Source organism: Clarias gariepinus, chromosome 13 (assembly GCF_024256425.1).
Source record: "Clarias gariepinus isolate MV-2021 ecotype Netherlands chromosome 13, CGAR_prim_01v2, whole genome shotgun sequence".
NCBI classification, from domain to species: Eukaryota; Metazoa; Chordata; class Actinopteri; order Siluriformes; family Clariidae; genus Clarias; species Clarias gariepinus.
Window position 1 is genome coordinate 13,907,522 of NC_071112.1, and position 26,757 is coordinate 13,934,278.

The following is a 26,757-nucleotide window of genomic DNA, read 5'->3' on the forward strand; positions in this document are numbered from 1 at the left end:
GTGCATCAACTGGATCATGAAGCAACAGAAGAGGGTGACTTGGTCTGACGAGTCTTGTTTTTTTCTTTTAAATTATGTAGATGGCCTGGTGTGTGTGTGTGTGTGTGTGTGTGTGTGTGTGTGTGTGTGTGTGTGTGTGTGTGTGTGAGTGTGTGTGTGTGAGTGTGTGTGTGTGTGTGTGTGTGAGTGTGTGTGAGTGTGTGTGTGTGCGTGCGTAAGCGTGCGTGTGTGTGCGTGTGTGTGTGAGTGTGTGTGTGTGTGTGCGTGTGTGTGCGTATGCATAAGTTACCTGAAGAAGCGATTGCACCAGGAGGCACTATAAGAAGAAGACAAGCTAGCAGACACAGAGTGATGTTATGGCCAATGGAAACCATGGGTCCTGACATTTCTAAACATACTGTACCTAAACATTGACTTAAACCAAGTGTACCTATTCAGGACAACTGTATTTCCATATGCAGGATAATGTGTCCTGCAGCACTGTACAAAGTTGTTAAGAAATGGTTTGAGGAAAATGACAAAGAGTTCGAGGTGTTGACATGGACACCAAATTCCCCAGATGTCAGTCCGAGCAAGCATCTGTGGAATGTGCTTGACAAACTAGTTTGATCCATGATAGACGTTGCCTTAAAGAATCTGCTGCTAATTCCTTAGTGCCAGATAGCACAGCACACCTTCAGAGGTCCTGTGGAGTCCATGCCTGAGTGTCAGAGCTGTTTTGACGGCACACGCAGGACCTTCTCACTATTAGACAGATGGCTTTAACATTCTGACTGATTGGTGTATATAAAACTTGTTTACACCACACACCCTCAGAGGATGAATGAAATTTGGACAAACAAGAAAATGACAGTATATGTGAGCCTGATTCTAAATATTAAGATCCGTTTGTGAAAAGGTGATGAAAGAGTCCAGCGATGTCCTCAGAGCTCTCTCGTTCATTGCAGTCTACCCCAGACCTGGCATGGCCCGAAGCCAGTCGGCCGACCAGAGGAGCCAAGAGCAGAAGGAAGAATGCCAGCGAACGGAAACTCCATCATATCCACAAGCGTTGTTCTGAGTCAGAGAGAGTGGGTGGCAGTGGCCCATGGAAACCATGGCAAGGCAGCATTCTGATGCACAAGCAGAAATCATAATCTAAGCTTTGTGCCATGTATACACATGCAATCAGTCTCTCCATGGTGGGTGGTTGGTTTTAGATTCTAGAAATAATGCTCTCTCAGGGATTCAGTGTTTTGCGGGATGTCAAAATACTATGCGGCGCATTTAGCCTTGTTGTGGAAGGCATTTGGCTTGGTGCTTTACTTTTAAATATGGACTGATCATTAGGGTGCCGTTTCAAGGAGGGCAACCAGGGAACTGAGCCTTGATGCAAGCTGGATTCCTGCATGGTTTGGGAAGACCCCAGTACTATATCTTAATGCCCATCATCTTATTAATACAAAATGCATTCCTGCTTAGAGATCTCGGCACATCATTACTTTCCCCTAAGATTTGAAAGCAAAGGGAGGGAAAAAAAAAGATGTGCAAAACAGAAGAAAGACCCTCTTCTGACACCTCAGTGGAAGCAATGGAGCGCCAAAAGCTAAACAAACGCATGTGTCACAGAGTGACAATTTTACAGAATGTCGGACTCACCCTCTCAATCTGTCATGGTCCACTGCACTCCATGGTTGGCCTGACGTCAACACTGGCCCTTTCCTCAAAGCACATCATGGTACAGCCATGAAAGAACCATTCGTCAGTTTACAAAGCATATGTGTGATTTAGCATGAGTTAGTGAAAAGCTTGTTGCGTTCACTTGAGCGTTGTTTCACATAATGTATGTATGCAACTATCAGGTGACTCCAAATGCACTCTAAATACAAGTGTGGTTTCGGGGGGGTTCCGAAAAACAAATATTTGCTATAGATAAAAAAAAACAAAAAAATTACATTATCACCATTAATATAATCACCAGAATGACATCTGCAAAACAAATTTAAATAGAGTTGAAAGTATGCTGAAATGAGTGCACTGTAGGATGGAAAGTTGACATACTGTACATGAAGAAAAGCTATATGCTGCCCCTGAACGTTCCTAAAAGTTAGCTTGGCGCAGGACACAAAGTATTCTTACCAAAGCAAACAATGCTGAACGCCATCACATACACCCTCGGCATGAACACGTCTAATTTTCCACCATAAAACGTGGAACCGCTCGAATCTTTTCATGAGGTGCAGACGGACAGCACTGAAGTCTAAATCGGGATCTGACCGATCTATACCCACAATTACACTGCTGTTTGAAATAGGGACGAGCTGAAACATTTGGTATTATTTAGTGTGTAGGCAGTGTCAGTGATGCACAACCAGCTCTCAGTAACAAATCCAACAAGATCTCAGAAGATATTACTGTGCTGCGCTGCTCAAATCCAGCTCTGTGTATTAACCTATAATTATAAGGATGAAGCAAGCGCTTGTTTTTGAAAAAACCTTAACTGAACTGCAGGTTCTCTCGATCAAGGACTGACTCGACTGTCCAAAAAGCCTCTGATGTCGGGGACTTGAGCCTGCTTGTGGTGAACTAGCATGCCTTGTGCAAGGCCCTTTGGCACTGTCTGTGGCTCGGGCTCTGCTTTACATTACCGTGCATGTGGATTGGTTTTTAGAGCTATGAAAATGTAATTGCCACTTCGGTATAAGTTAAATCATGTGGGAAGTGAGAACTGCTAGTCAGTGGCCTCTTTCATTTTCACACCATGCAAGCTGTGGGGAAGCTCTATAATAAATACAGACGCACAAATGTATAGAGATGAACATTAACAAGAAGAAATTATGCTAATAAATATCTCAAAACAATAATAAGCCAGTAGGGTTGTTTACCAATTAATACATTATTTGACATTGAAAGGATAGAGCCATAATATCCCATTAAAGTGCAAAATTTGGAAAGGAACAAATGAAAGAAATGTATGTTTTGTGTAGTTTAAACAACAACAACAACAACCCTTATCCAGTGTCATAAAAATGTAAATTTTAGCAGAAACCAGAAATCATCCATCTAAATGATATAGTGATGTTGAAAAGTTAGTAAGTTGTCTTTTTGTGTGAAACCATAACAAAAATTGTTGGATCATATCAGGTTTAAGTATTATTATTTTTTTCTATACAGGACCTAATTACCCATACTGCTTCAATGCACAATACGGAATACCCCTTACAGCTTCCACAGCATTTAAGAGCGTAAGTTGCAGGCAGCTGCTGCTAATCATCAGCCCTTCATTAAATTGATCATCAGCTGAATCTTCCATGACAGCACAATTAGAAGAAGACTAAACAAGTACAACTTGTTCAAAAGTGTTGTGACTGATTAATGTAATCAAAGTGCAGTTGCTTGTCCCTAATACCCAACACCATGCTTGGTGATACCCAAACAGTATTTCAGTAGAAACACATTATACCCCGTGTCAAGCATGGCAAGGGAAGGTTGATGATGTGGGTCTTGTTTTGCAGCCACTGGTTTTGGAATGACCTATTGTAGTTGAAGTCCAGAGCTGTGTATGAACGAATGCCCCAAAACTACAATGAACTGAAGCAATGTTGTAAAGAAGAATGGGCCAAAATTCCTCCACAACCATGTGAGAGGCTGATAAAGTCATACAGGCAACGATTACTTCAGGTTATTGCTGATAAAGGTGGATCTACTGTGCTGTAGCTACAGTATCTTTGCATATAAATGAAATTATTTATGTATTAAATATTAGCATACGAGCATTATATTACATTGTAATGCTTGCTGTTTTTAGCTGATGACAAAAGTGACAAATATAATTTCTAATGTATTTGAAAAAAAAGTTTGTGTTATTTCACTTTTTTTCATTCTTTTTTGCATTTTTACTCGCAAATAATAAGATACTATAATGGTTAGATCATTGACTAAACAATTTAATGCCAGAGTTTAGATGATTATAACCTGTGTAAGGGCTTCCACCACTTCCGGTTCCAGGTCAGCCATCAAGCGCAATTCGGAATAGCAGAAACAGAAGACATCACATCACAGACATATTACTGATGTGTCTCTCTTCATTGTGTTCCAGCGAGAGCCTAAAGGGACATGATATATATGTGGTGTAACAAACTGGATGTCAGGACCCATGTGCTCAAGGCAAGACAGTTTATCATCCTGAATGTCACAAAAGCTTGCTTAAGTAATCAAGGAAGGAGTGAGGTGCATGTTTGACAGCCTCCCATACCACCAGCGGATAAAGAAAGATTGCAGACATATATGCAGATGTTTTGAATTTCCAGTAAAAGAAACATGCTGGACAGACCTGAGCTGGTGAAAGGGCTTCCTCCACAGGAAGTGCATTAATTAAAGCCCAGGAGGCCAAGCAGCCCCAGGCCACTGCAGTCGCAGCTGTGGTACACCTCTCTAGTTTCACCCAGAACTCCATCAGTCTGATCTCTACACATATTACACTGCAGCGTGTGTTATTCTGCTGTCAAATACGCCTGACACTGAAAGCAGGAAAATCTAATGGTGTGACGGAGAATTTTTATACACTGGCCAGTCACAGGTTGTTTTTGTCAAAAATATTTTGCTTACTTATTAAATGAGAAAATGAAAAGATATTAGGCTAAATATTATTATATACATACTGGAAAATGATGATGCTAATGAAAACAAAATGGATTGCTATGGGACATGTGCAAATACACGATAACAAGTGTGTGTTCAATGGATTCTTCAGATTGTATCCAGAACAGTATTCAGAATTTATGCACACCATATAATAATGTATACAATGCAAAACAGCATTATAAAAAAATACATTTATTTGCCAATAGAAGAAATGTCAGTACAAGCACTGTGGCATATAGCAGAGGACAGAAATATGCAAGATCTATCCAAAAGTTCATTAACAAATAATTTGTAACATTGAACGTGAACAGTTATATTTATATATACTTTAATATATATATATATATACTTTAATAATAATAATAATAATAATAATACAATGTCAATATTTCATTTGACTTACATGCAATGTGGAATCACATAAAATAGTTTGGGTGAATAAAATGGAGCAGTGAAGCAAAATTGGTACATTTGAGGGTACATGATTGCAAAACTGGTCAAGATTTAATTTATTCTACATTTGTTAATTGTGATGATAATGAAAGAATGTCTGATAAATTGTGCTTTATATTTCTTAGCTTTCTCAATTTTGTCTTATAGAGTATACAAATTTCTGCACTATGGTGGACCCTGTGTGCCAGTAGTGTAATGTAAATTTTTATTATTTTTTTTTACTTCTACTGCTTCATCACAAGATGGCGTTGTTTGCATAACTAAGACGTGTAAGAATATAATACCCTCTGCATTAATCGTAATATGGAGTACAGGGAATTAATAATGCTTGCGGCTTTCATTTTTAAAAATGTGATACTGTACTAAAATGAACATAAAGTGTCAGCACATACAGTTATTCACACAGTTAAGTCTATAGCGGTTTTACAACAAATAAGCTTGAAGCCACCTGTGGTTGCATGTTAAGCATATCACAAAATCCAGAAGGAACCAGATTGCACAACAGTAGACCTTTTGACCAAAGATAATGACAAGGTCATAAATGTAAAAGATTCAGTGCAGGATTAAGTTGAATTGCAAAACGTTGACTGTGCATAATTTGTCCATATTTCAGCTGGATTCTGGAGAACACTGCAGGTTTATTTACCTCTGGTGAATTGATTATATAAAGTATAATTATTATATATTATAACGTAGAAGCAAATGAAACATGCTGCCTTGTGCATTTCAGGAAAATGAAGGCTGCAGAGATTTCAATAGAATGATTTCAGTGGCACAGTCTTTTCTCAAGCCCATTACAGAGTTGCTGATTAGACAGAGTCATGCCATTTGAAGCAAATGGCAACGACATGCAAAATGTACACAGGCAGCATCAGACCAGGCAACAGTCTATCTAGGGCATTTATAGGAGCGATCCAATATGGAGTCCTCAAGGCAACACACAAAATACAGTTGCTAACACAAAAATTCATTAAAAAAATATTGATGTTATGTTTAGTTTATCAAATGTATTAAACATATTAATGTGATATATGAAAGCATGTAACCGCTCACTGCAGTTTGTCAGTAAAAATGAACTATACTCTTCAGCCAGGTTTCACTTGCCCAGACGTCTGGCTACATCCTGATAGGCCAGTTCGATCTCTCTGTCAGCAGCACACGTGTTGGTAAACTCGTCCCGTGCATAGGCATTCTGTAGATAGCGCCACACTCCACTGTACTCTGATGGTATCTCAAAGTTACGGTATTTCTTAGAAGCAACCTTAAAATGAGAAAAGTCTTCATTGGAAAATCTACACACACACACATCAGCCATAACATCAACACTCCCGATCCAAAATTGATCACCATCTATATACAGTACCAGTAAACTGGTGATAGAATTATGGGCACCCAAAGCTCACCCATGCCCACAGGGACCACAGGCTGGCCTTTTTTGCCCGATCAAATGGAAGAGTCGCAGATAGAGCTAATTGGCGTTTCCAAATTGCACGTAGTGTGTGTGTGTGTGTGTGTGTGTGTTTGTGTGTGTGTGTGTGTGCCCTGAGATAGATTGGCACCCTGTCCAGGATGTACCCCTCCTCATGCCCTAAGTTTCCTGGGATAGGCTCCAGGCCCCCCGTGACCCTGAGTACAGGATAAAGTGGTATAGATGATGACGACCAAAACACCCAGTGCACCACAGTCCACTGTGCACGAAGCCTGGCAGGTAAAAATCTTCCATGATTCCAATCCAATGAAGCACTAATGGGATTATAAAAACAATTAAAAATAAAACAATTACGATCGATTAAGGCCCCAACCTACAGCACCCAAAGGATCACTGCAAATTTCCTGGTGCCAGAGACCTGTGTCTAGTACCAGAGCGACCCTGGCAGCACAAGGGGAATCCAAACACTGGGTGGTTTTAATGTTAATGGTTTTAAAGTTATGGCGGATAAGTAAATATAATATTTAGAATAATAAAATGTTATTCCTGTCTTTTGATCAAATCACAGGGCTTACCTTGACGACATGAAGTTTAGGGAGAAGGTTGCAGTCTGCTAGTGTTAATTCATTGCCGTCGAGGTATTTACGAGTGGAGCACTTCTCCTCTTCCATGCTATCCACATCAATTTCCTCAGGTAAAGGAGAGTTAAGAAAATCATCTAGTTTCTTCAAAGCCTTCAGTAACCCTCGCTGTAGACCTGCAAGGTGAAAAGATCTCTATTGGTCTGAAAAGGACTGACTGAACTGGGAGGATCTTTGACATATCTAATGTACAACAATAAATTGTGCCACCCACTTGTGTTAGCTTCAGTGTTGGTGTTCTTTATGTACGCTGAAAACTTAGCGAAGATGTCATTTCCTGCTGTATTCGATTCCCTGTTTTTTGCCGCTAGTTTCGGGTACCTTGAGAGAAATGCGATGCTATGAGACAACATTGAAATTGCATGTGCTAGAAAATAAAAAATGCAACAAAAAAACAACAGCTGCATACTTCGGAGGAGCTAGTTTCTCCTCTAGGTACTCCTCGATCTTGTTAACATCAGTCCGCACCTCTCCATTGAAGGTGAGAAACGGTGGGTGAGTTCCAGGTGCAAGATTATGTAGATCTGGTGGTTTCCTGAGGAGCAATGCCAATCAATAGATTAGAAATGAACTCTCAGACATTATACCACCCAATTTATACCCATGTTTATGAATCCTATTATTACCTTTTCAGGTCAACAGTGGTAACATTGAACACCACCCCTTTCAGCCATAAGATCATAAAAAGTCTTTGTGAGAAGGGACAGTTCCCAATGCTCTCCCCATCACTGCCTGCCTGAAGTGAAACAATCCATTAGAACAAAAGTCAACATCTACTAATGAGACTCAATATTTATAGCACTTACTGTGGTAACCAAGTTAAAATGTTTGTTTAATAAAAATGAAGTGCAAAGACATTTTTGTGCTTCTTCTAAGACTGCCTTCTTCCAGCCCACTTAGTACTGTTTGACTTTTCAGTATACAACTGAAGAAGGAATGAACAAAGAATGCCAGAGCACAAGATCCTTTTCACCCTCATTAAATCAATCAGGATGGGTGTGGGGTCATCCTGGAAGAGACCACTCTTAATAAAATAGAAATGATAAGTTTGATTAAATTCAGCTTTACTGGCATCATACAGCCGACAACACAAATCAGCCATAGCATGAACAACTGAACAACATTAATCCCCAACCAAATACCTGTAAACTGGTGACCTTATAATGGGCACGCGAGACAAACCCATCATTCACAGGGCACAAAAAGCCAGCACATCTGGGCTGATCCCACAGAAAAATCAAAGCAGCACAAATCACAAAAAAAATCTATTCTGGTCATGATGGAAAGGCACCAGAACACCCAGTGTACCACAGTCTGCCACACACGGGGGACCCAGCAGGTTAACTGGGTTAACTTTCCCTTCAAACTCCCCAAATCCCAATCTGATCAAGCACAGATGGAATAAGCTGGGAAAACAAATCCAATCCATGGAGGCCCCAACCCAAAACCCACAGCACCCAAAGGATCCGCTCACATGTCCTGGTGCCACACACCACAGAACACTCCCAGAGGTCTTGTGGAGCCATGCTATGACAGTATACATTGTTTCAGGTGCAAGCAAAATATAGCATTTCCTGAAAGTTAATTGAGGTGGCACGGTGGTGAAGTAGTTAGCCTTGTTGCCTTGCACCTCCAGTCCGGGTTCGATTCCCGGCCAGGCTTAATTCCCTCTCTGTGTGCATGGAGTTTGCATATTCTCCCTGTGCCTGGTGGGTTTCCTCCGGGTACTCCGGTTTCCTCCCACAATCCAAGACCTGCAGGTTAGGCTAATGCACTGTCTCCTGGCCTGGACTCCAGGCCCCCCCACAACCCTGAATACAGAATAAAGTGATATAGATGACGAGTGAGTGAAAGCTAATTGAGCTGCTTCTGAAATCTTGGCAGCATAAGAGTGTAAAGTTAATCAGGATACAGTAACTGTGTATTGATTTGTAGTTACCCTTCCCTCTAATAAGACAAGTAGATCCTAACCATGAACCACTTTTTTTTGTCGCTCAGACCAGTATAATTGTTATATTTATGTATTTATGACATAAATAAAGTTGTTAAACAACATAATTAATTTCTTCATTACATTTCCAACTTGTATTGTTGAAACCCTGCCCCTCTTTAAAACTATTCAGGGCCATTTATAAAGCCTCTTGAAAAAAACATGAGTGTGAACCCAAAACACAACAACCCAATGTGTGAGTCAGTGTCACGGGGCCGGACTCAAGATTATTACACGCATGAGTGACATGCGCAGTTGCGTGAATCATGTGGGTCCTTTTGTCCGGGCATTTAATCCTGATATCAGGTCAATCATATGAAACAAACAAGCAAACAATCACAATCCATATCTGAAATGAAGCACTCATGCTATCCAATAGCAGCATTGAACTGGGCTGGAAAACTGAGCCAGTCACAGGATCCCAACCCCAGCTAAATTATTGATGGAAATTCCATTACCTGCCTCATTAGCCCTGGACCCAAAGGGTTCGAGTCTGACTTGTCAACAGAACCTTGAGCTTGACTTCATCCTAACCCCTTTCAATTGATTCTGTTTTATCACCTCTTCGCTACATGTAGAGAGCTTAGATTTCAAAGGGCTACGGAGAGGATTCAAAGTTTTTTATCTTTCAGAAAATATATTGATCTAATGCGATAAGGTGCCTAAAGCTTTCATAAGACCCAGTTTATCCCCATGCTGATATCACAGATGTGTGGCTCCTCACCTTGCTACATAGATAATGACAAACTTCTCCAGCAATCACAAGAAAGAAATACTGACAGAACTTAAGGTACTTCACCTGATGATGCAGCTGAACTGATATTAGATGCATTGACTATCACAGTGTTCTCTGTGCTCCATGGAGGAAGCCATGAACAATAGCGCTGATCTGATTTAGCCGAGTGGAACACTCCCACTGAGGAATTAGAGCGTTGCAGTGCTGATAGGAAGGCAGAAATAATTCAGGAAGGAGTGTGCCTCCTGGGCAGCGAGAGTGCAACTGAGACACCTGTCCATTGCAGCTCAGCACTTCAGGACTCTAAGCGAACTCTACGCAGCATGCATGTGTCAAAATACTGAGTATATGAGGAGCTTTTACATGATAGCTAAAGTGGAAAGAATATTAAGAAGATAAATACTTACATGCCGCGCATCCTTACCTTTACAAACAACTCAATGTCAGGATCCTTATCCTCTTCGTTCGAAGAGACCAAGTCGGTCATTTTGAAGCTTGGAAGCTTTATTAATGTTCCCTCACGCCACCGTGCCACTAACCTCAGGGTGTGATGGCCCGTAAGCAGGGCAAAAAGCTCACTCACCAAGGAATCTCCTTACTGTCCTTACCGTACCTCCAGCTGGTTTTAGTGGTGGTCTTGTTCAGGCAACAAGTGCATGAGGTGCAGCGTTGTTTTGATTTTGGCCCCTGGGCCCAGCTGTCAGGGGTACAGTATGCTCTCACTGTCACACTCAGGCCAAAAATAGCCAGCAAAGTGGAGAGGGAGGAGCTCTAAATGTCTGCTCCTGTATCACCTATACTCCCTCCACACACACACACACACTCGCTCTCTGGCCTTTATGTCCTGCCAGCGATCAATCACTTTTCAGCCTCTCCTGCAAAAAAAGAAGTCAGTGACTGAGTCACTCTGGGAGCGCAGGAAAGAGATGTCCTAGTTCAGTCGGTGTAAAAATCCAGACGGAGTGCTCATGATCCAGGACAATGAGTCATGCTTGACAATTATTAAAGGACGTGGTACATCATAGATGATAAATGATGGTGATTGAAAGATTATGATGCTTGAAATAATACAATGTAGCAATGTAAGCTGATCTGATAAACAGTTTCAGTAACCTAGTGATCTATTCTGCGCTAACAGTGGGCATGTTCTGTAATCTACAAAGTGCCTTCAAGTTAAACCGGGACTTTTGATCATATAGAATACCAAAACAGTTATGAGAGAAAATTCCCTCATTTCTCTACTGTATATAATCCCCTGCTAAAACTAATGAACTTATCCCAGCGTTTTACTGGTGCTTGGATACCATCAAGGTAGAAAAACTTTTCTCACTCACACAAGAGCTATAGTCAGACTGTCTGATTCACGTCTGAAATTCTGGCCTCCCAGGAACTTCTTTAATGGTCCAAACATCTGGAAATTGGTTAATACAAGGTCAGTAACATACAGGGATGTGGCAATAACCCCCAGCCGAGTTCTTGGGCGAGTGGTGCTCATGTTCCGCAACATCACCAGCCAGGCTCGTCATTCATGGACATATGGCCTTCTTTAAAACATTTGCACCATTTAAATGTTTTACTGTGGCTAGGTGTGCATCACCATACTGTGCTTGAAGATTTTTGGTTGAACACGTGGATCGTATATGAAATATGATACATGATAGTGTACACCACTAAGTATTGTCTTGCCTAGTTAGCATCTTTATAGAGCATGTCATTTAAAGTTTTCTACATATTTAAAAAAAAAACACCTTTTTTTTCCGATAACATCAAGTAGCTACCAGAACATCACCTTTTCACAATCTCTTTGCAATTTACTGTACATACTGTAACTTCCTCTCTTAAGCCAAATCCTTTGGTGTGTTTAAATCCTGCCTTTAGTCTGATCCAACAGCAGAGTTTGGTTGCAAAGAAATGTTTTAGTTTCAAGGAAACATGCTTATTTTATGGTTGATCTTTATGTGCAATGGCTTGTATTGATTATTTTTGTTTAAATGTAATTGTGAATCAGCTTTACACCTACACCTGCAGCTTTCGAGCGCTCCTTGTATGAGACAAAAGGTAAGTATCAGCTGAACTCTCAGTTTTATGAAAATAATAATTCAGATTTTTTTGTATGAAAAATATAAATTTATCCATTAAATGTATTTATCTGTCCCTAATGAGGAAGCCAAAGCTGGCAGTGGTAAGGAGGAGAAGGAGTTTTCCGGTGATGATGTAAAGAAGAAACATTGAAAGGAACCACAGTCAAAAGGGAATCCATTGTCATCGATGTGATACCAGATAGCACTATTATAATAAATGTCCTCTATAACCATGTGCTGTAAGAAGGAATATGCAATTTCACAACAGAAAAATGTTTTATAGTTAAGACGTCCATTTTGTTGACACTTGTGTACAAAACTGGCTAAATTAAAAGCATGAAAGAAAACTTAACAAGTTAACATTATACATTTGGATAAAACTGATTAGTAGTTATGGTAAATATGTTAACCTGTAGGAAAGTGCAGCATACACTAAACATAATGAGTCAGGAAAAATGAGCTGGACATTCCACTCTCTAAATATAGATGCTTGCTCAACCCTTAACTTACACCAAACACACACACCAAGCTAGCACCTAGGCCTTTACTTAGGACTTATGATTTAAAAATTCCTCCTGAAACACAAAGTAATCTCTATGTAAACAAGAATCTAATCGTTGCATGACTGGATTTTATTTAACACAGCAAAGGCACAGTAAGTTACTGAAGGAGATCATTTGTATGAGAAAGATAATTAACTTAAATCAGATCTTCAGAGCTGCAAATTTATCCACATACACATGCAACTTAACTTAATTTACTTTTAAACTATGTAACTAAAATAAACGTTAAATGTACCAGTTACTCATTAACTTTATTAAAAAAAAAAAACATTATTTTAAGACAAAAGATAATTCCATGAAAGCTTTACCTGATGTGTGAGATTTACACGTAACTGTTAGCTACATTATAAGACAGACAAAGTGACCTCTAGTGGTTAAGATCAGGTAAGCCACTTACAAGGTAGTCAATATTTTACCACTTTACATTTAGCATAAATTTAAGCTGCCCTAAAAGACCACTTAATATTATACAAGGAAGAAAATCTATTAAAATAAAAAACTTAAACACACACAGCTCCACAAGAGTTTCATCAAGGTATCAGTCCAACCCATCAATAATTCCCTTGCATAGTTCCACAGTACAAATGCCTTTAAAGGAAGACTTCAAGAAAACACTGAGCCAGCCCTTAAACCTTTCTTACCACCGACAAACATCTGAGTGCAACAAACACATTATATATCTTAAAAAAAAAACTCATTTAAATTATCACTTAATGTTGTAATTTCTTTTTCAAACCACTAAACAGCCTGCACTTATACACTATCAAAATAGAAAAATAGAATTTTCTTTAAAAGCAAATATAAACATCAATATTTACTTAGTAGGAGGACGAAATAAACATTCATATGCTCATAACGAAGCATAAACCACAAAGGAAATAAATATACAGTGTAGATAACTCAGTAACTGGAGTGATTAAGTTCCTGGTGCTATGCCAGGGATTAGAAAGTTCTTTAAACCTCTGAGGCTCGGCAAAATATGCACAGTCTCTGTGGATTTCCAGTGAGATGAACTAAACATTGCACTTGAGCATACCTGATAACATGTCTTCCTGTATAGCTTAGTTTACTATAGTTTTTAATGGAATGTGCCCCAAAATAGCTGTTAGAAATAACAGAAGTGCTCAATGCCATATTATGTAAATTATAAGACCTGATATTATTATATTTGCAAGTTCTTTATACAGAAAAATAACTATATATTAACATCATTATATGGAGTTGTCATCTCAAACATCTGAATGTATTTCTATTTTTAATAATATTTTTAAACCAGAAAAAAAATAGGTAAGCTGGAATTTGTTTTTAAGGAAGTTGCTTATTTAAACTATTGCTTAAATAAATAGCAGTCCTATTCTTTGGATATCTAAAGGCATATATAGGAAAAATTTTCCTACGGAAGCAGAGACCCTCTACTATAATTGCTTAATTTTTTCCTATTTTTGCCGTTTGTTTCTTTCTTTATTTTTTGCACAAACATGTTGCATGCACTTAAACCAATCCAGCCTTATTCAAGTAAAGGCTCATCATCCTCCTCCTCAAGCTCTAAACGTGCGAATGGCCGTGACGTGGAGTGCTCCCTGTTCTTTAGCAGTCTGAAGAGGAGGGTGATGGTGGTGAGCACTATGAGGGCACCAATGACAATGCCTAGCACTGCTGCCAGGTCTGAGCACTTCTCTCGGAGCAGCACACAGCGAATGTTGCTAAAACTGCCATTATTAGGCATCTCTGGGATGCCCAGGAGGTTGCACATGAGTGGGTAGAGGTCCACGCTGTTGGCAGTTTTCATTCGGTAGCCTTTCCGAAAATCAGGGCCCTGGGCTGCCAGGAAGGGGTGCATGCTGGTCAGAGAGTTATCATATCCATGATCGCCCACTGTTAAACGATATAGTAGAGGATCAATGTTAAAATAACTCAAGAATATTACAGCCAAGTAGTCATCTCACTTGATTAATACACCACTTACATCGAGGAAGGTTACCCTGCTGAACAATTGTCCAACCTTCATCTGCTAACAGGATGATGGGCTGAATGCGTTTATTGTGACTGTAGTGCAGCTTGTCAGGTATTGCGTTTTTCATGTAAGCTTTCATGTGCACATTGCAGTTGCTGAGGTTTTTGTACAGACCTGCAGCATCTGTAAATAAAAATAAGGATAATTAAAAACAAAATTCCACATGAATCTGTTAATCAAATAGTAAAATTCCCCCCAAAATACAGTGGGATTGAGCTCGCAGGCGCGAGTTTGATTCCCAGGTGATGCGGCAGCCAGAAGTCTAGTGTGCTCTTTCAGGAGGGAGGGAAGGCATACCTGCACTCTCACATCAATCACAGCAATACTAGCCAATCATGGGTGTCTAACAGTTCATGCAAATGAAAGCAGTGGATAGTGCTTTCCTCTAAGCGTGTTAAAACCGTCCCAAACCGAGTTTAGATCTCTTCTGCATTTGACTGGCATCATGCTTCTCAGAGAAAGCATGCAATAGTGTTCACCCTCTTGGCTGGAGGTCGTCACCTTGATATGGCAGTGCCTTCACAGAGAGATGAGTGAGAACTAGCTATGACTAAATTTAGAGAAAAAAAAAATCTGGGATCAGGGTGTCAATATTGCTAACAAGAAACACAGAACTACACCCATTCTCCATATTAAGTACAACCCTCTAATTTCAGCCAACATTTTAGTATATCTTCTCAAAAGCCAATACTGTTGAAATGAAACTGCTTTGAAATGTTTACCATTCTCTGAAAATAACTTAACATACATTACCCAAAGTGATAACATCTGTAAAACTTTAACCATGCAAGTCGCATGACATATTCTCATGATCATGTGTTTCTCAGTGGCCAATGATGTCTCCAGACCTAAACAAAGCGCCATTTGTGTCTAACATCCAGCAGCTCCGTGATATTATTATGGAGGAGTGGAAGAGGATGCCAGCAACAACATGTGCAGCTCTGGTGAATTTCATGCACAGAAGGATTGAGGCCGTGCTAGATAACAATGGTGCTCAAACAAAATATTGGGACTTTGGACACAGTTTTGACATGTTCACTCATTTTTGTTGCCAGTTATTTAGACAATAAAGTCTGCATGTTGAATTATTGTTATCTGTAGTGCTATACAAGCTGCACATTGCCTACTCTAATCCAATGTTCATTTCTATAGTATTGCCCCTTTAGAACATATAATAAAGTGAATCACTTTTGTGAAATACTCTATACCATAAAACGGACAAAGAAATGGTGGATTTAACAGCTCTATACTTATAGCATAAATTAGAAATTATGTTTTGCTTTTGCCTTGCAATTGATACAAAATGTCTCGTTCGCAGTGTGGTCTACTGTATGTCAGGTACAGATAATAAATGTGTATATAATAAGTATAAAGACTTAGACAAACTGGCTTTTTTTTTTTTTTTTACGTTAGTAATACTTAAAATGCATTAGTTTTTATTACTGAAGCCTATTGATCAACACGGCAACCTAAAAGACACTTGGATAATGTGGGAATAAAGCGAAAATAACCGCAAACGTGTTTCACATCCCCTTTTTCCCCATTCAGTAAGTAGCTTTTTAGACATAGCATATTCTACTTGTTTTTGCCCTCACTGCAGGTTTAGAAATGCTTACTTTAGAGGCATGTCCTGAATGGCTATAGAAAGGAAACAAAAGCAGTAATCCTATAACATAATTTTGATATTGACACCTCCAAGAGGTTATAAACATCCAATTAATAATTACTATGGTAAATACTACACATCAAGTAGCACACATTTATAGTAATGGGAAATACCCACCATTGCGTGGTATAATGGCAGCTACTGGAGTGATGTCCACTAGATCATAGTATTTCGAATCGACACACTCATTAAGTTTAATAAGTCGTTCTTGGGAGCACTGCACCATGCCATGATCACTAGTAATAATAACGTTAATTTTCCCCCATAGTCCTGTCTGGTTGAGATGGTCCATCAGAAAACCCACATGATCATCTACTTCTTTCAGCGCCTTGGCCATCATTGTGCTGTTTTCTGGTCCATAGATGTGTCCAGTCTTATCGGGTTCCTCCCAGTAGAGCGTAGCTAACTTGACCAATCTGTCTTCAGTGAGCCATTTTGTTATGTTGTCCAGTCTTTCATTAAATCTGACGTCTGCATTATATTTTAAAAAATATGAAGAGGTACGGTTTTGAATAACCAGGTCAGTTCCTGGCCACATTGCCGCTGCAGATCTATAGTTCCAATTCTGCACGGACACCCAAATCGGTGTCGCTTCATTCCACCAGAAAGGATCGCTAGAATTCTTTATAGTAAAATTCTTATTTGTCTCCGAGTCATGCATGCGACTTGCCAGAATTCCATGGCTTTCCGCATACAGTCCAGTGGCAAGACTGTAATGGTTAGGAAAAGTTTTAGTAGTGAAGACATTGATAAGTTCATCAATAAGAACACCATCCGAGATAAATTTCTGCAGGTTAGGTAACGGGTATTTTTCCAGGTAGTCTGCTCGGAAACCATCGAACGATACAAGCAGTAGTGGAGTTATATCTTTTGCATCACTCGATGTATTCAGAGCGATAGCTGATTCATAACATGCTAGAACACACAGAAGAGCTTGGAGATGCATTGTGTCAGCAGGAACAACTGCTTACTGTGAAAAAAAGAAGAAGTGCATCAACCCAGTTGTTGTTTTTTTTTGTCACTTTTAGAGTAAAAGTCAATATTTAAAGAACACAAGATGTCTGATGCCAGAAGTCCTACACTTTAAGTTAATCTACCTCTATTACAAATGTCAACTAAGAGATAATAGTTGAAGCTGTTTGACCTTTTTAAGACCTCTAGTTTTCACCTTTGATTGCATGTAAAATTCTGTTAAACATGTAGACTTTTAGGCATATTAAATTCGATCATTATGTATGCTAGATAGCTAACTACTTTAATAGTTTATGAAGACCAGTAACTTGACCCAGGTTCTTCTTTTTTGTTTATGCTATAATGCTAAACCAGCTGACTTGGCCTACCATTCCACAATAAACAACAAGTCTAAAGTTATTTTTAAACAAACAGGTGATTAACCTATTGCTAGGTCATAACTAGGGTGGATTTATAAAAGTTATTAATCTATTAACTGATGCTTAAAGAAATACAGAGAGAGAGAGAGAGCTTTCTCAGCGTACAGGAATTTAACACAGCTAGCTAAGCATGTGGGAAACCGTTTGACAAATAGCTAACGCTAAAAAGCGAGCCAGAGCTGTAAACTCTTAGCGGTCTTATATAGTTAAGCTTATATTTATATAATATCACAGCTTCACATTAAAGTAAATGACATTATTTTAGATTTAAGCGACGTACCAGAGAGAATGAATTCATCAATTCAGCCGTTCAAAAAGGCACAAAGCAGGTTCCCAATAAAATGACCAGCACAAGTTAAAAATATTTATCGTTGTTGTAGTACAACTAAAAGAAAACATGCGCATATTCCTTCATGACAAACCCAAACGTTAAATGTTTTTACCGAGCAGCTCACAAGCTTTACTGTGTTGTATTACCGGTTCGCTTACTTCCGCGAAATGGTGTTCGTGACAGACCACTCGATGAGCCAATAGCAAGCTTGAGTTCCGCAGTGATCCCGCCCCCCATCGGCAGGTGCACCACTTACAAAAAAACGTGGCGTTTTACAAGTAATTTACAATCCGGATTAAAATATTGTTGATTGTTGCATATGTTTTATAACTGTAATGCAAGGGCGTATATTTGCTCTGGACATTGGTGGGGACATATGACTCCAAAACAGGATAAACACATGCCATTTAAACAGCAATCATTTTATTTCACTTTTTCTGAGTCTTAGTGTGCAAATCTCGAATCAAATCATTAATGTTTGCCAAGTCAGAACTGACAGGGATCATATTTATACTTTTACATTTAGCTGTTTAATCTGCTGTTATTTTTAAGTCCGTATTCACAGACTATAGCCTGTCCTGCTATAATGAATGTGCGTCAAAGCGGTAAAAAAAACAAAAACAAACAAAAAAAACAAATAGCATTAACGTTAACTGTTGTTGTTACTTTGATGGACTTTGATAGATTCACTAGAGAACTTAAAGTGACTTACACTTTTCTTTAAAAAAAAAAAAAAAAAGCTCCTTACGCTGCACAACGAGAAGAGGTGACCGGACCCTGAGGAAGATTGTGGAGAAGGACCGATTCCAGACCTTGGGGGACCTGCGGAAGCAGTGGACTGAGTCTGGATTAGAAACATCCAGAGCTACCGTGTACAGGCGTGTGCAGGAAATGGGCTACAGGTGCCGCATTCCCCAGGTCAAGCCACTTTTGAACCAGAAACAGCGGCAGAAGCGCCTGACCTGGGCTACAGAGAAGCAGCACTGGACTGTTGCTCAGTGGTCCAAAGTACTTTTTTCGGATGAAAGCAAATTTTGCATGTCATTCGGAAATCAAGGTGCCAGAATCTGGAGGAAGACTGGGGAGAGGGAAATGCCAAAATGCCTGAAGTCCAGTGTCAAGTACCCACAGTCAGTGATGGTCTGGGGTGCCATGTCAGCTGCTGGTGTTGGTCCACTGTGTTTTATCAAGGGCAGGGTCACTGCAGCTAGCTATCAGGAGATTTTGGAGCACTTCATGCTTCCATCTGCTAAAAAGCTTTATGGAGATAAAGATTTCATAACGCCCCTGCTGTAATGTCATTGAATGTCTTCTTCAAGCAAATGTTTAATGTGTCAGTCGTATGATTGATGAGTAACCATGCACAGTATGATATGCTGGGAATGCTTAAACGACTTTTCCTGACTTAAACAAAAAAGATCAGATGAGATAGAATAAGAAGATAGAAAGATAGATTGATTTCCCTGCAGTAATAGAAGAAAGGCGGTGTAGTGGTTAGCCCTGTTCCCGCCTGGGGGTCTGTGTGTGCATGGAGTTTGCATGTTCTCTCCGTTCATGGTGGGTTTCCTCCCACAGTATAAAGATATGCAAAAGACCTGTAGTGTGTGTGCCCTGTGATGGATTTGTACCCTATGTCGTACCCTAAGTCTCCTGGGATAGGCTCCAGGCCCCCTAATAAAATACCTAAACAAGTCCAATCAGTTAAGTCCTATGGCTAAGGCTCAGTTCCTTCACTGTCTTCCTGGCATTTGTCCAACACCACTCTCTGTAGAGCTTGTTTGTGTGAGTGTGTGTTTGAGGTGGTGTAGTTGTGGGTAAAATCTTTAACCTTTTACAGTAATATAAAGTAACACTCTTGAGCATTATTACATCTCTGTGGTAATATTTGTCCATCTTTTGGCTGCTTCCATCAAGGTAGTTGCCACAGCAGATCCGCAGAACAACTTGGCCCAGGTTTTACACTAAATGCCCTTTCTGACACAACAGTCCGGGCCCTTTATCCGGGCTTGGGACTGTCACTGCATACAGTGGCTGGGAATCAAACCCGCACCTCCACATAGTAGGTGAGAAACCTACCGCTGTGTCACCAATGGTCAGGTCTATATCTTCCTGTCTCAGCCATAAAGCCTTCCACTGTCAAACAGGAACTGCTCTATTTTAATCAGAATGGGTCCAGACACTGGGTTTGAGGTGGGAATACACTCTGGATAAGGCAGTCTGTGCAAACTGATTAAGTGGCAATTTTATTCACACCTGTACACTTTCTTTGTACAGCTTATATACAGTATACACATGTATAGATGTAGGTATATATTTAATGCAGTAATTTGTAAATGTGTAATTTTTTGGGGGATAATAAGCGTAGCTGGCAACCTTCCATAACCTATTGTATAACAGCTTATACTGTAAATCTGTATTGTTTTACAATGAGAAGAGATTACACACACTTCATTGATGGGCATTTGACTGTGTACAGTGTGTGTGTGTGTGTGTGTGTGTGCGTGTGTGTGTGTGTGTGTGTGTGTCTGTGTGTGTGTGTGTCTCACTCTGGCGGCTGTGTGGGGAGTGATCAGCCACGCAGCTTGAGACAGCGCATACAATCCTGTGATCAGACATGAGGTAGGTGTTATATTATTGCCTGCATATCACATCATTACATGACTGCAGTGTAAAAGCTACTGCATTATTACTGCATAGTGTACACAGGGCTGGGCAGCCCCCTGGCAACTGCATGCGGTGCAGGCTGTGCTGGTGAGATGCGGCATTCAGAGAGATACAGTACCTAGATTACGACAGTGCCGTGTGTATTACTGTGGGTGTTTTTGTGAGATGTAATCTACTAGCCTCTTGAAGGGTTCATTTTATTTCATTTCTCTGAAATGCAGCTAAGAGTGGTCTAAACATTTGGTATTTTTAACAATCCAGGTACACAGTAGCAATAAATATTCCTGATATTGATGAGAGTTGTTTGTATTTCTTGGTTTGGACCAAATGTTTCCACAAGGATTAAAATATCTGACAGCTGATAGACCTTGTGTTCGCCACAAATAAAATAAAATAAAAACTTTTTTACCCTTTTTTACACTAAATTCATAATGGATGACAGTGGACAGTCTTCACAAGCATATTAAGGCGAAATGTCTTTGGCATTTTTTTTTTTATGTTTATACAATGTGTAATATATTTAATTTTGCATCATTATTCTTAAGCGGCCTTCCAGGGTCCGAGTTCGATTCCCCCTCTCTACAGTATGTGCATGGAGTTTGCATGTTCTCCCCCTGCTTAATGGGTTTCCTCCGGGTACTCCAGTTTCCTCCCACAGTCCAAAGATATGCAGCTAATTGGTGTTTGCAAATTGCCCATAGTGTGTGTATAAGTGTGTGCCCAGCGATGGATTGGCACCCTATCCAGGGTGTACCCTGCCTTGTGCCCTAAGCCTCCTGGGATAGGCTCCAGGTTCCCGCGACCCTGAATACATGATAAAGCGGTATAGAAGGTGAGAGTGATAATTATTCTTTTTACTATATACAGTTGAAAGTGACTGAATATAGATGCTCAGACAGGGATAAGATTATGTATACATTGCTGTAATTGTAACTCAGGCACAAGACCAGCTCAGCTTTCAAATCATGCTGAGTAAGGGTGAGGTAAAAACAGTTTACAGCTAGCATAATTATATTTTAGGTTATGTCCTAAAATAGACATATACAGTACAGAGGTTTGTTCAGTACATCGTGTTCAGCATAGGTTTATTCAGTCTTTTAAATCATCACATTACAGTTAATGCCAAGCTGTCAGCACATGGAGGTTAATATATATATTTTTTTATACATCATATGAAAGTGTCATTGCTTTGCTGGTCTCCACTCCAACACATTGTGTACAGTGTACAATAAGAACTTTCAGCTGGGGTGCTTATGACAGTTGCCCTGATGCTGATTTACAAAAACAATTTAATCAATAAAACGAGCTATAATAATTTCGACTAGTTTTGTAACACACCAACAGATGGCAGCACAGGGCTGCACGCACAGTTACAGGTAGCACCGATTTTCACACCGAAGTCAGTGTGCCAAAAGACATTGTCCTGCGTATATCAGGAGCTGTGCGACTCGTGATATTCTGACCACATGCATTATCACGTCTGCACAGCAAGTTGAAACAAGTTATGCATGAAACTGGGCAAATCTGAAACAGTGACATTAGACATGATTCTACAAGTTTCTAGCAATGCTGCAATGAGTCATTCAAGGTCATTTTAGTTTCACACACACATCACTGAAAGATGACGAGAGATCAGGAAGCCCTTCAACAGGCTTAACCCCAGAAAATGTCGTTTAACAACAAATTTAAACAAACTCTTTCATATTTGAAATACCCACTATATAGTCAGTAACAACTTTTTTGGTTACATTATGCTTAGTTAAAACTGCCATTTATTAGTTGAAATAAAGTAATTCCACACAGGTGCACAAAGCCATAATGGATTATAAGTCATGTGTGTCTTTCTTTTTCAGAATAAGTAAAATGACTTAATTCATGTACTTATTCCTGCATAGATATATATATATACATTTTTTATGTAAAGGCAATGGCCTTTTTCTTAATGAAAAAGTAAACTACTATGCCACCTTATAACTACTTCTTATTTTTATGAACACAATTACAGGCCAGTGTTTTGTCGAACGCAGGTTCCTCCTGTCTTAAGGAACAGACGGATGCCCTCTCTTCAGAATCGCCCCAGATGAGATGGAGACTAGAAAGATAAAGAGTCTGGCTGGACTCTAGGGGTTCCCAGTTTAGCAGGCAGCTGCTGTGTCCTACTTCACTGTTCACCCTCAGGAGCCAGTAAACTTCAGCCCAAACTCTAGGAAACAGGTCTTGCTAATATGATGGTGGATTGAAAATTTGCTCTAATCATTAGCGTTATTGTATCAGTAACTGTTGGGGTGAAAGAATAATTTAAAAGCAGATAAATTCAAGGCACAAACCTGACACATTCATGTGACTTCATAGGAAATTCCAAAAAATAGTGAATAAGCCTTGGTGTGAAAATACAAACATTACTGGCAGAAGAGTTTAAGTATAACCTACAGTACACTTTAAGCTTTAGCCTGAGAGTAGGCCTGATTATCAAAATAGTATCAATTCATTCAAGCTTTGTGACACAGCCTGATACGGTGGTCACAAGATGTTTTTATTTCATGCAATATTTGTGGCTCATGTAATAACCATAGTTTACTTTGGCTTGGTCTCTGTATTGTATTACAGGAGTTCCTCATTCCACAGGTGGTTGTTTCATATCTTTTCATTCTGAATGTGGGCTGTGCTTTCCTTTTTCCCTTTTTTTCTTTTTTTTAACAGAGGTATTTAACAGTGCGTACAATGCCACATGTTGTGTATTTCAAGATTTTATGCTCCTTGTAGCTTGTATTTTTAACATTTAAAAATGTTTATGCCATTATTTAATTATTAAATGCACATGTCAGATGACCAATGTACTTTCCGAATGGATGCATTTAATTATTTCCAAAAACAAATTATATATATATATATATATATATATATATATATATATATATAAACCCTGTCACTGTTTAAATAATGCCAATAACCACTTCCATTTAATTTTATCTTTCAGTGTGTTTGAACATTTCTGTTAGCATTAATCACGGCTAGAATGTCTATAAAGGTGATGCCAGTCCCCCAGACCGTAATGGTAACCATAAACAATCCAGATGAGGACGGTAGAGTTTCAGCGTTGCAGCATGACCACCTGTCTAATTTGAAGACTTTGGCTGAGAAGCTACACCTTGAGACAAAGAGGCCTTCACATATAGAGTGGAGATTTCAGTTAGAGAGCAAGAAAGCCAAAGCTCTGGAGGCAACCGTGGCTGTTAAAGAAGGACAGATACGATCCTGGAGTTCTCTGAAGTGGACAAAATCCTCACTGGACCTTCCAGTAAACAAGTTCCAGAGGCATCCACCTGAGAGACTGAAAGGATTTGGAAGCGTTACCGAGGCGATAGAATGGCTGACAAAAGAGTTGGTGAGCTCGTCATTTTGTTTAAATGCAAATTGTTGATTTACATATGCAAAAAAATCTTTGCAGGAGAAATTAGATGCCTTCATTTATTTATGCTGTAGATTGAAAATTAAAGTTAGTTTGTTATTTGTTCATGTAGAGTACAGTACCTTTGTTCTTACTTGCTGGTCTCTTTGCATCATTAACTGCAGAGAGATATGCGTGTACAGGACCAGGAGCTGGCTCTCCAGCTTATGCGTCTACATGGTGATCTTAACAAGCACAAGATTGAACAGGCATGTAAACAGCATCGGAAAATGTTAAACGATGCTACGTTTGAGCTGGAGGAACGCTATGAGATGTTGGACCTGCTTTGTGATGTCCCTGTCGCTTCTGGATTCAGCCTCTCCGCACCACTCAAGCTCATTGGGATCACTAAGATGAACATCAGCTCCCGTCGCTTCTCCCTTTGCTAATTCCTGTATAGACTGAGTAAAGAAGTATTGCAGATTTAATTCCCAGCTGAAATTTACTTGATATGCTTTGACTTCAGTGATTCTGGTTATGCTTTAATTTATTAGTAATTAACCTGTGCTTAATCTTGAGCTTTTTAACTGTCTGTATGGAGTTCTGGATGTTCATGCCACTATTGCCAAAGTTTAATGTGGATTCAATGGTTTCCTCTAACTGTCCAAAAAAAACAAAAAAATGCACGTAGGCAGATTGTCTATGCTTAGTTTTGTCTAGGGTGTGAACAAGTGTTTGAATGTGTGTGCATGGTTCCTTGCAATAGACTGGCATCACAACCCGGGTAAATTTTCTCACCTTGTGCCCAGCATTACCAGGATAGGCTTTGACACTGATCATGGCAGATAAAACCATATTAAGGCAGACCCTTTGTGAATCAATGACTTTATTTAGACAAAGTATGGCTACCATCGAATAAGTGCAAAATCAACCGGTTCCACAGGTAAACAGCATGCTGGGCATTTTTTCTATTGTGCAATTTTATTTTGGACAGCTAGACATCAGTAAGCTATAAAGCTGACTAAATTGCAACCCTGATGACAAAGTGCACACAGACAAACACTTTTAAAGCCACCACGCCGCCAACTATTCTGAATGGATTTATGATTGATCCAAGGCCAGAGTCATTGACATTACAGTATTATCATTCACCTACTGTGATCTAGAACATTTTTTTTGTCATTAGAACCATTTCACACCTTCCGTACATCATTGATCTATTTCACTAACGAGGAGGTGTGGCTACTTGTACTATATGGCCAATAGTTTGTGGACACTTGATCATCTTTTTAAGCATTCCATTCAGATTCCCTTCCAATGCCCTTCCTATGTTATAATATTTCCCACTTTTCTATAAGGGCTTTCCATTATGTTTTTAAATCTGTCTGTGGGGATTTGTGACAATTCAGCCACAAGAGCATTCGTGAGATCAGACACTAATGTAGAATGAGAAGGCCTGGAGAGCAGTCATTGTTCCAGTTCATCCCAAAGGTGCACTTAAGGTCAGGGCTCTGTGCAGACCAAGTCATTTTTAATCACTTTTAATGTAATTTTAATTTCTAAGTAAAACTTTAAATTATTGTGGTAGGGAAAATTTTATGAGAGGAATAATAGTTTCACTTTTGAGACTATTATTAAGTGACACTGGTTATCCAATTATTAAGGAAAGCTTGCAGTGCAGCTTTGCTGGTACATATACTACCAGTCACAATTTTGGACACACCTTCTAATTCCATGGGTGTTCCTAATTTTTATTTCTTTCTACACTGAAAACAATGCTTAAGGCATCCCAAATATGCATTTATATTTGAACAATTGATATTAAGATGTGTCTGTTACTTATGCTCCGTAAAGCCTTCGTAATGACTCTAATGAGGTGCTGTTTGTTAATTGGTGATTTCTGAGGCTGGTAACTCTAAATGAACTTCTCCTCTGCAGCAGAGGTAAGTTTCGGTCTTGCCTTTGGGGACCAGTCTCATCATGGTTTTTTGATGAGTTTTGAAAATGCATTTGTTTTTACAATACTGTTTTTGCGAGAAATGTTCCAGAACTTAAGATAAGGTCTTAAGATAATAACCAGCTGTTGTTGTTGTTACTTAATTACCTAATGCCATATGTATTATTTCATAGTTTTTAAATCTTTAGTATTGTTATAGAGTGTATAAAATAAATCCAAACTTGTGCCCAAACCTTTGACTGGAACATGTTTTGTATTTCTAGTACTACCTTCATAAACCGCCATGTTTATTGTACAACAGTGTACAGTGCATGTTATGGCAACTAAGCCACAGCACCTGTTGTCTTCTTTCTGGTTTTCCCCAGCTCCCTATTAGTCTTGTATGAGACAACTGTATTTGTCCACATGGCAGTTTTTCATTAGATCTTAAATGCTTTATTTAAAACCCATAGGCAGTAGCAGAATAAAATAGTTTTACATGATGCTCCCTGTAAGATTCATTTGTTAGATATTTCATGTGTATAAATTATGGACACAAAACTTGGCCAAATGACTAAATACTGCTGAGCTACATCCTTTAGGATTCTTAAGATAAATATTAGGATTGGCCAGTAATCTGACAGCTGACATAGATCAAGGTAAGTCTTTTTTTTAAATCAGGGGTCGGATTATTGCTTGTTTAAAAGATTTAACAAAGGCCCAATTCCATCTAATAGTCGCAATCAATATTAGTAGTTATTTAGGAAATAGTAGTGCAAGTATCATTTGTTTCACAACCAGCCACAAGCTTTTACTTCACATCCACACATGAGAAAAGATACTCAGGCAAT

The 26,757-nt window shown here is 39.3% G+C and overlaps 3 protein-coding genes across 4 annotated transcripts; 1 reads left to right on the top strand and 2 right to left on the bottom strand.

The window, feature by feature from the left end:
- Positions 1-4,830: 4,830 nt before the first annotated feature.
- On the bottom strand, positions 4,831-10,570 carry clic5a (chloride intracellular channel 5a). The gene is made up of 6 exons (XM_053510037.1): positions 10,297-10,570; positions 7,773-7,882; positions 7,556-7,681; positions 7,361-7,467; positions 7,081-7,262; positions 4,831-6,337 (listed from the first exon to the last, which is right to left on the bottom strand). The coding sequence occupies exons 1-6, from the start codon at positions 10,357-10,359 to the stop codon at positions 6,173-6,175; spliced, it is 753 nt and encodes a 250-aa protein (XP_053366012.1). The 5' UTR covers positions 10,360-10,570; the 3' UTR covers positions 4,831-6,172.
- Positions 10,571-12,564: 1,994 nt separating this feature from the next.
- On the bottom strand, positions 12,565-18,075 carry enpp4 (ectonucleotide pyrophosphatase/phosphodiesterase 4). Its single transcript, XM_053510036.1, has 4 exons — positions 17,868-18,075; positions 16,314-17,166; positions 14,483-14,653; positions 12,565-14,391 (listed from the first exon to the last, which is right to left on the bottom strand). The coding sequence occupies exons 2-4, from the start codon at positions 17,140-17,142 to the stop codon at positions 14,024-14,026; spliced, it is 1,368 nt and encodes a 455-aa protein (XP_053366011.1). The 5' UTR covers positions 17,143-17,166; positions 17,868-18,075; the 3' UTR covers positions 12,565-14,023.
- Positions 18,076-20,457: 2,382 nt separating this feature from the next.
- fam167aa (family with sequence similarity 167 member Aa) lies at positions 20,458-26,131 on the top strand. 2 transcript variants are annotated; one of them, XM_053510189.1, is made up of 3 exons: positions 20,458-20,537; positions 23,560-23,967; positions 24,156-26,131. In XM_053510189.1, exons 2-3 carry the CDS (start codon positions 23,599-23,601, stop codon positions 24,417-24,419), a joined length of 633 nt encoding a protein of 210 aa, XP_053366164.1. In that variant the 5' UTR covers positions 20,458-20,537; positions 23,560-23,598; the 3' UTR covers positions 24,420-26,131. The 2 variants fall into 2 exon arrangements, with proteins under 2 accessions (XP_053366164.1, XP_053366165.1); XM_053510190.1 differs by lacking the exon at positions 20,458-20,537 and having other exon boundaries at positions 23,555-23,967.
- The last annotated feature ends 626 nt before the right edge of the window (positions 26,132-26,757 follow it).

Bases quoted from the DNA above. Each gene is read 5' to 3' on its own strand.
- enpp4 (XM_053510036.1), bottom strand. From the start codon at position 17,142: ATGCATCTCCAAGCTCTTCTGTGTGTTCTAGCATGTTATGAATCAGCT. The intron at 14,654-16,313 runs GTGGGTATTTCC...TTTTATTTACAG, and splicing joins TGCCATTATACCACGCAATG to ATGCTGCAGGTCTGTACAAA. The intron at 14,392-14,482 runs GTAAGTGGTGTA...ATCGTTTAACAG, and splicing joins GCAGGGTAACCTTCCTCGAT to TGGGCGATCATGGATATGAT.
- fam167aa (XM_053510189.1), top strand. From the start codon at position 23,599: ATGTCTATAAAGGTGATGCCAGTCCCCCAGACCGTAATGGTAACCATA. The intron at 23,968-24,155 runs GTGAGCTCGTCA...CATTAACTGCAG, and splicing joins AATGGCTGACAAAAGAGTTG to AGAGATATGCGTGTACAGGA.
- clic5a (XM_053510037.1), bottom strand. From the start codon at position 10,359: ATGACCGACTTGGTCTCTTCGAACGAAGAGGATAAGGATCCTGACATT. The intron at 7,883-10,296 runs GTAAGGATGCGC...GTTTCACTTCAG, and splicing joins ACATTGAGTTGTTTGTAAAG to GCAGGCAGTGATGGGGAGAG. The intron at 7,468-7,555 runs GTATGCAGCTGT...ATTTCTCTCAAG, and splicing joins GAGAAACTAGCTCCTCCGAA to GTACCCGAAACTAGCGGCAA.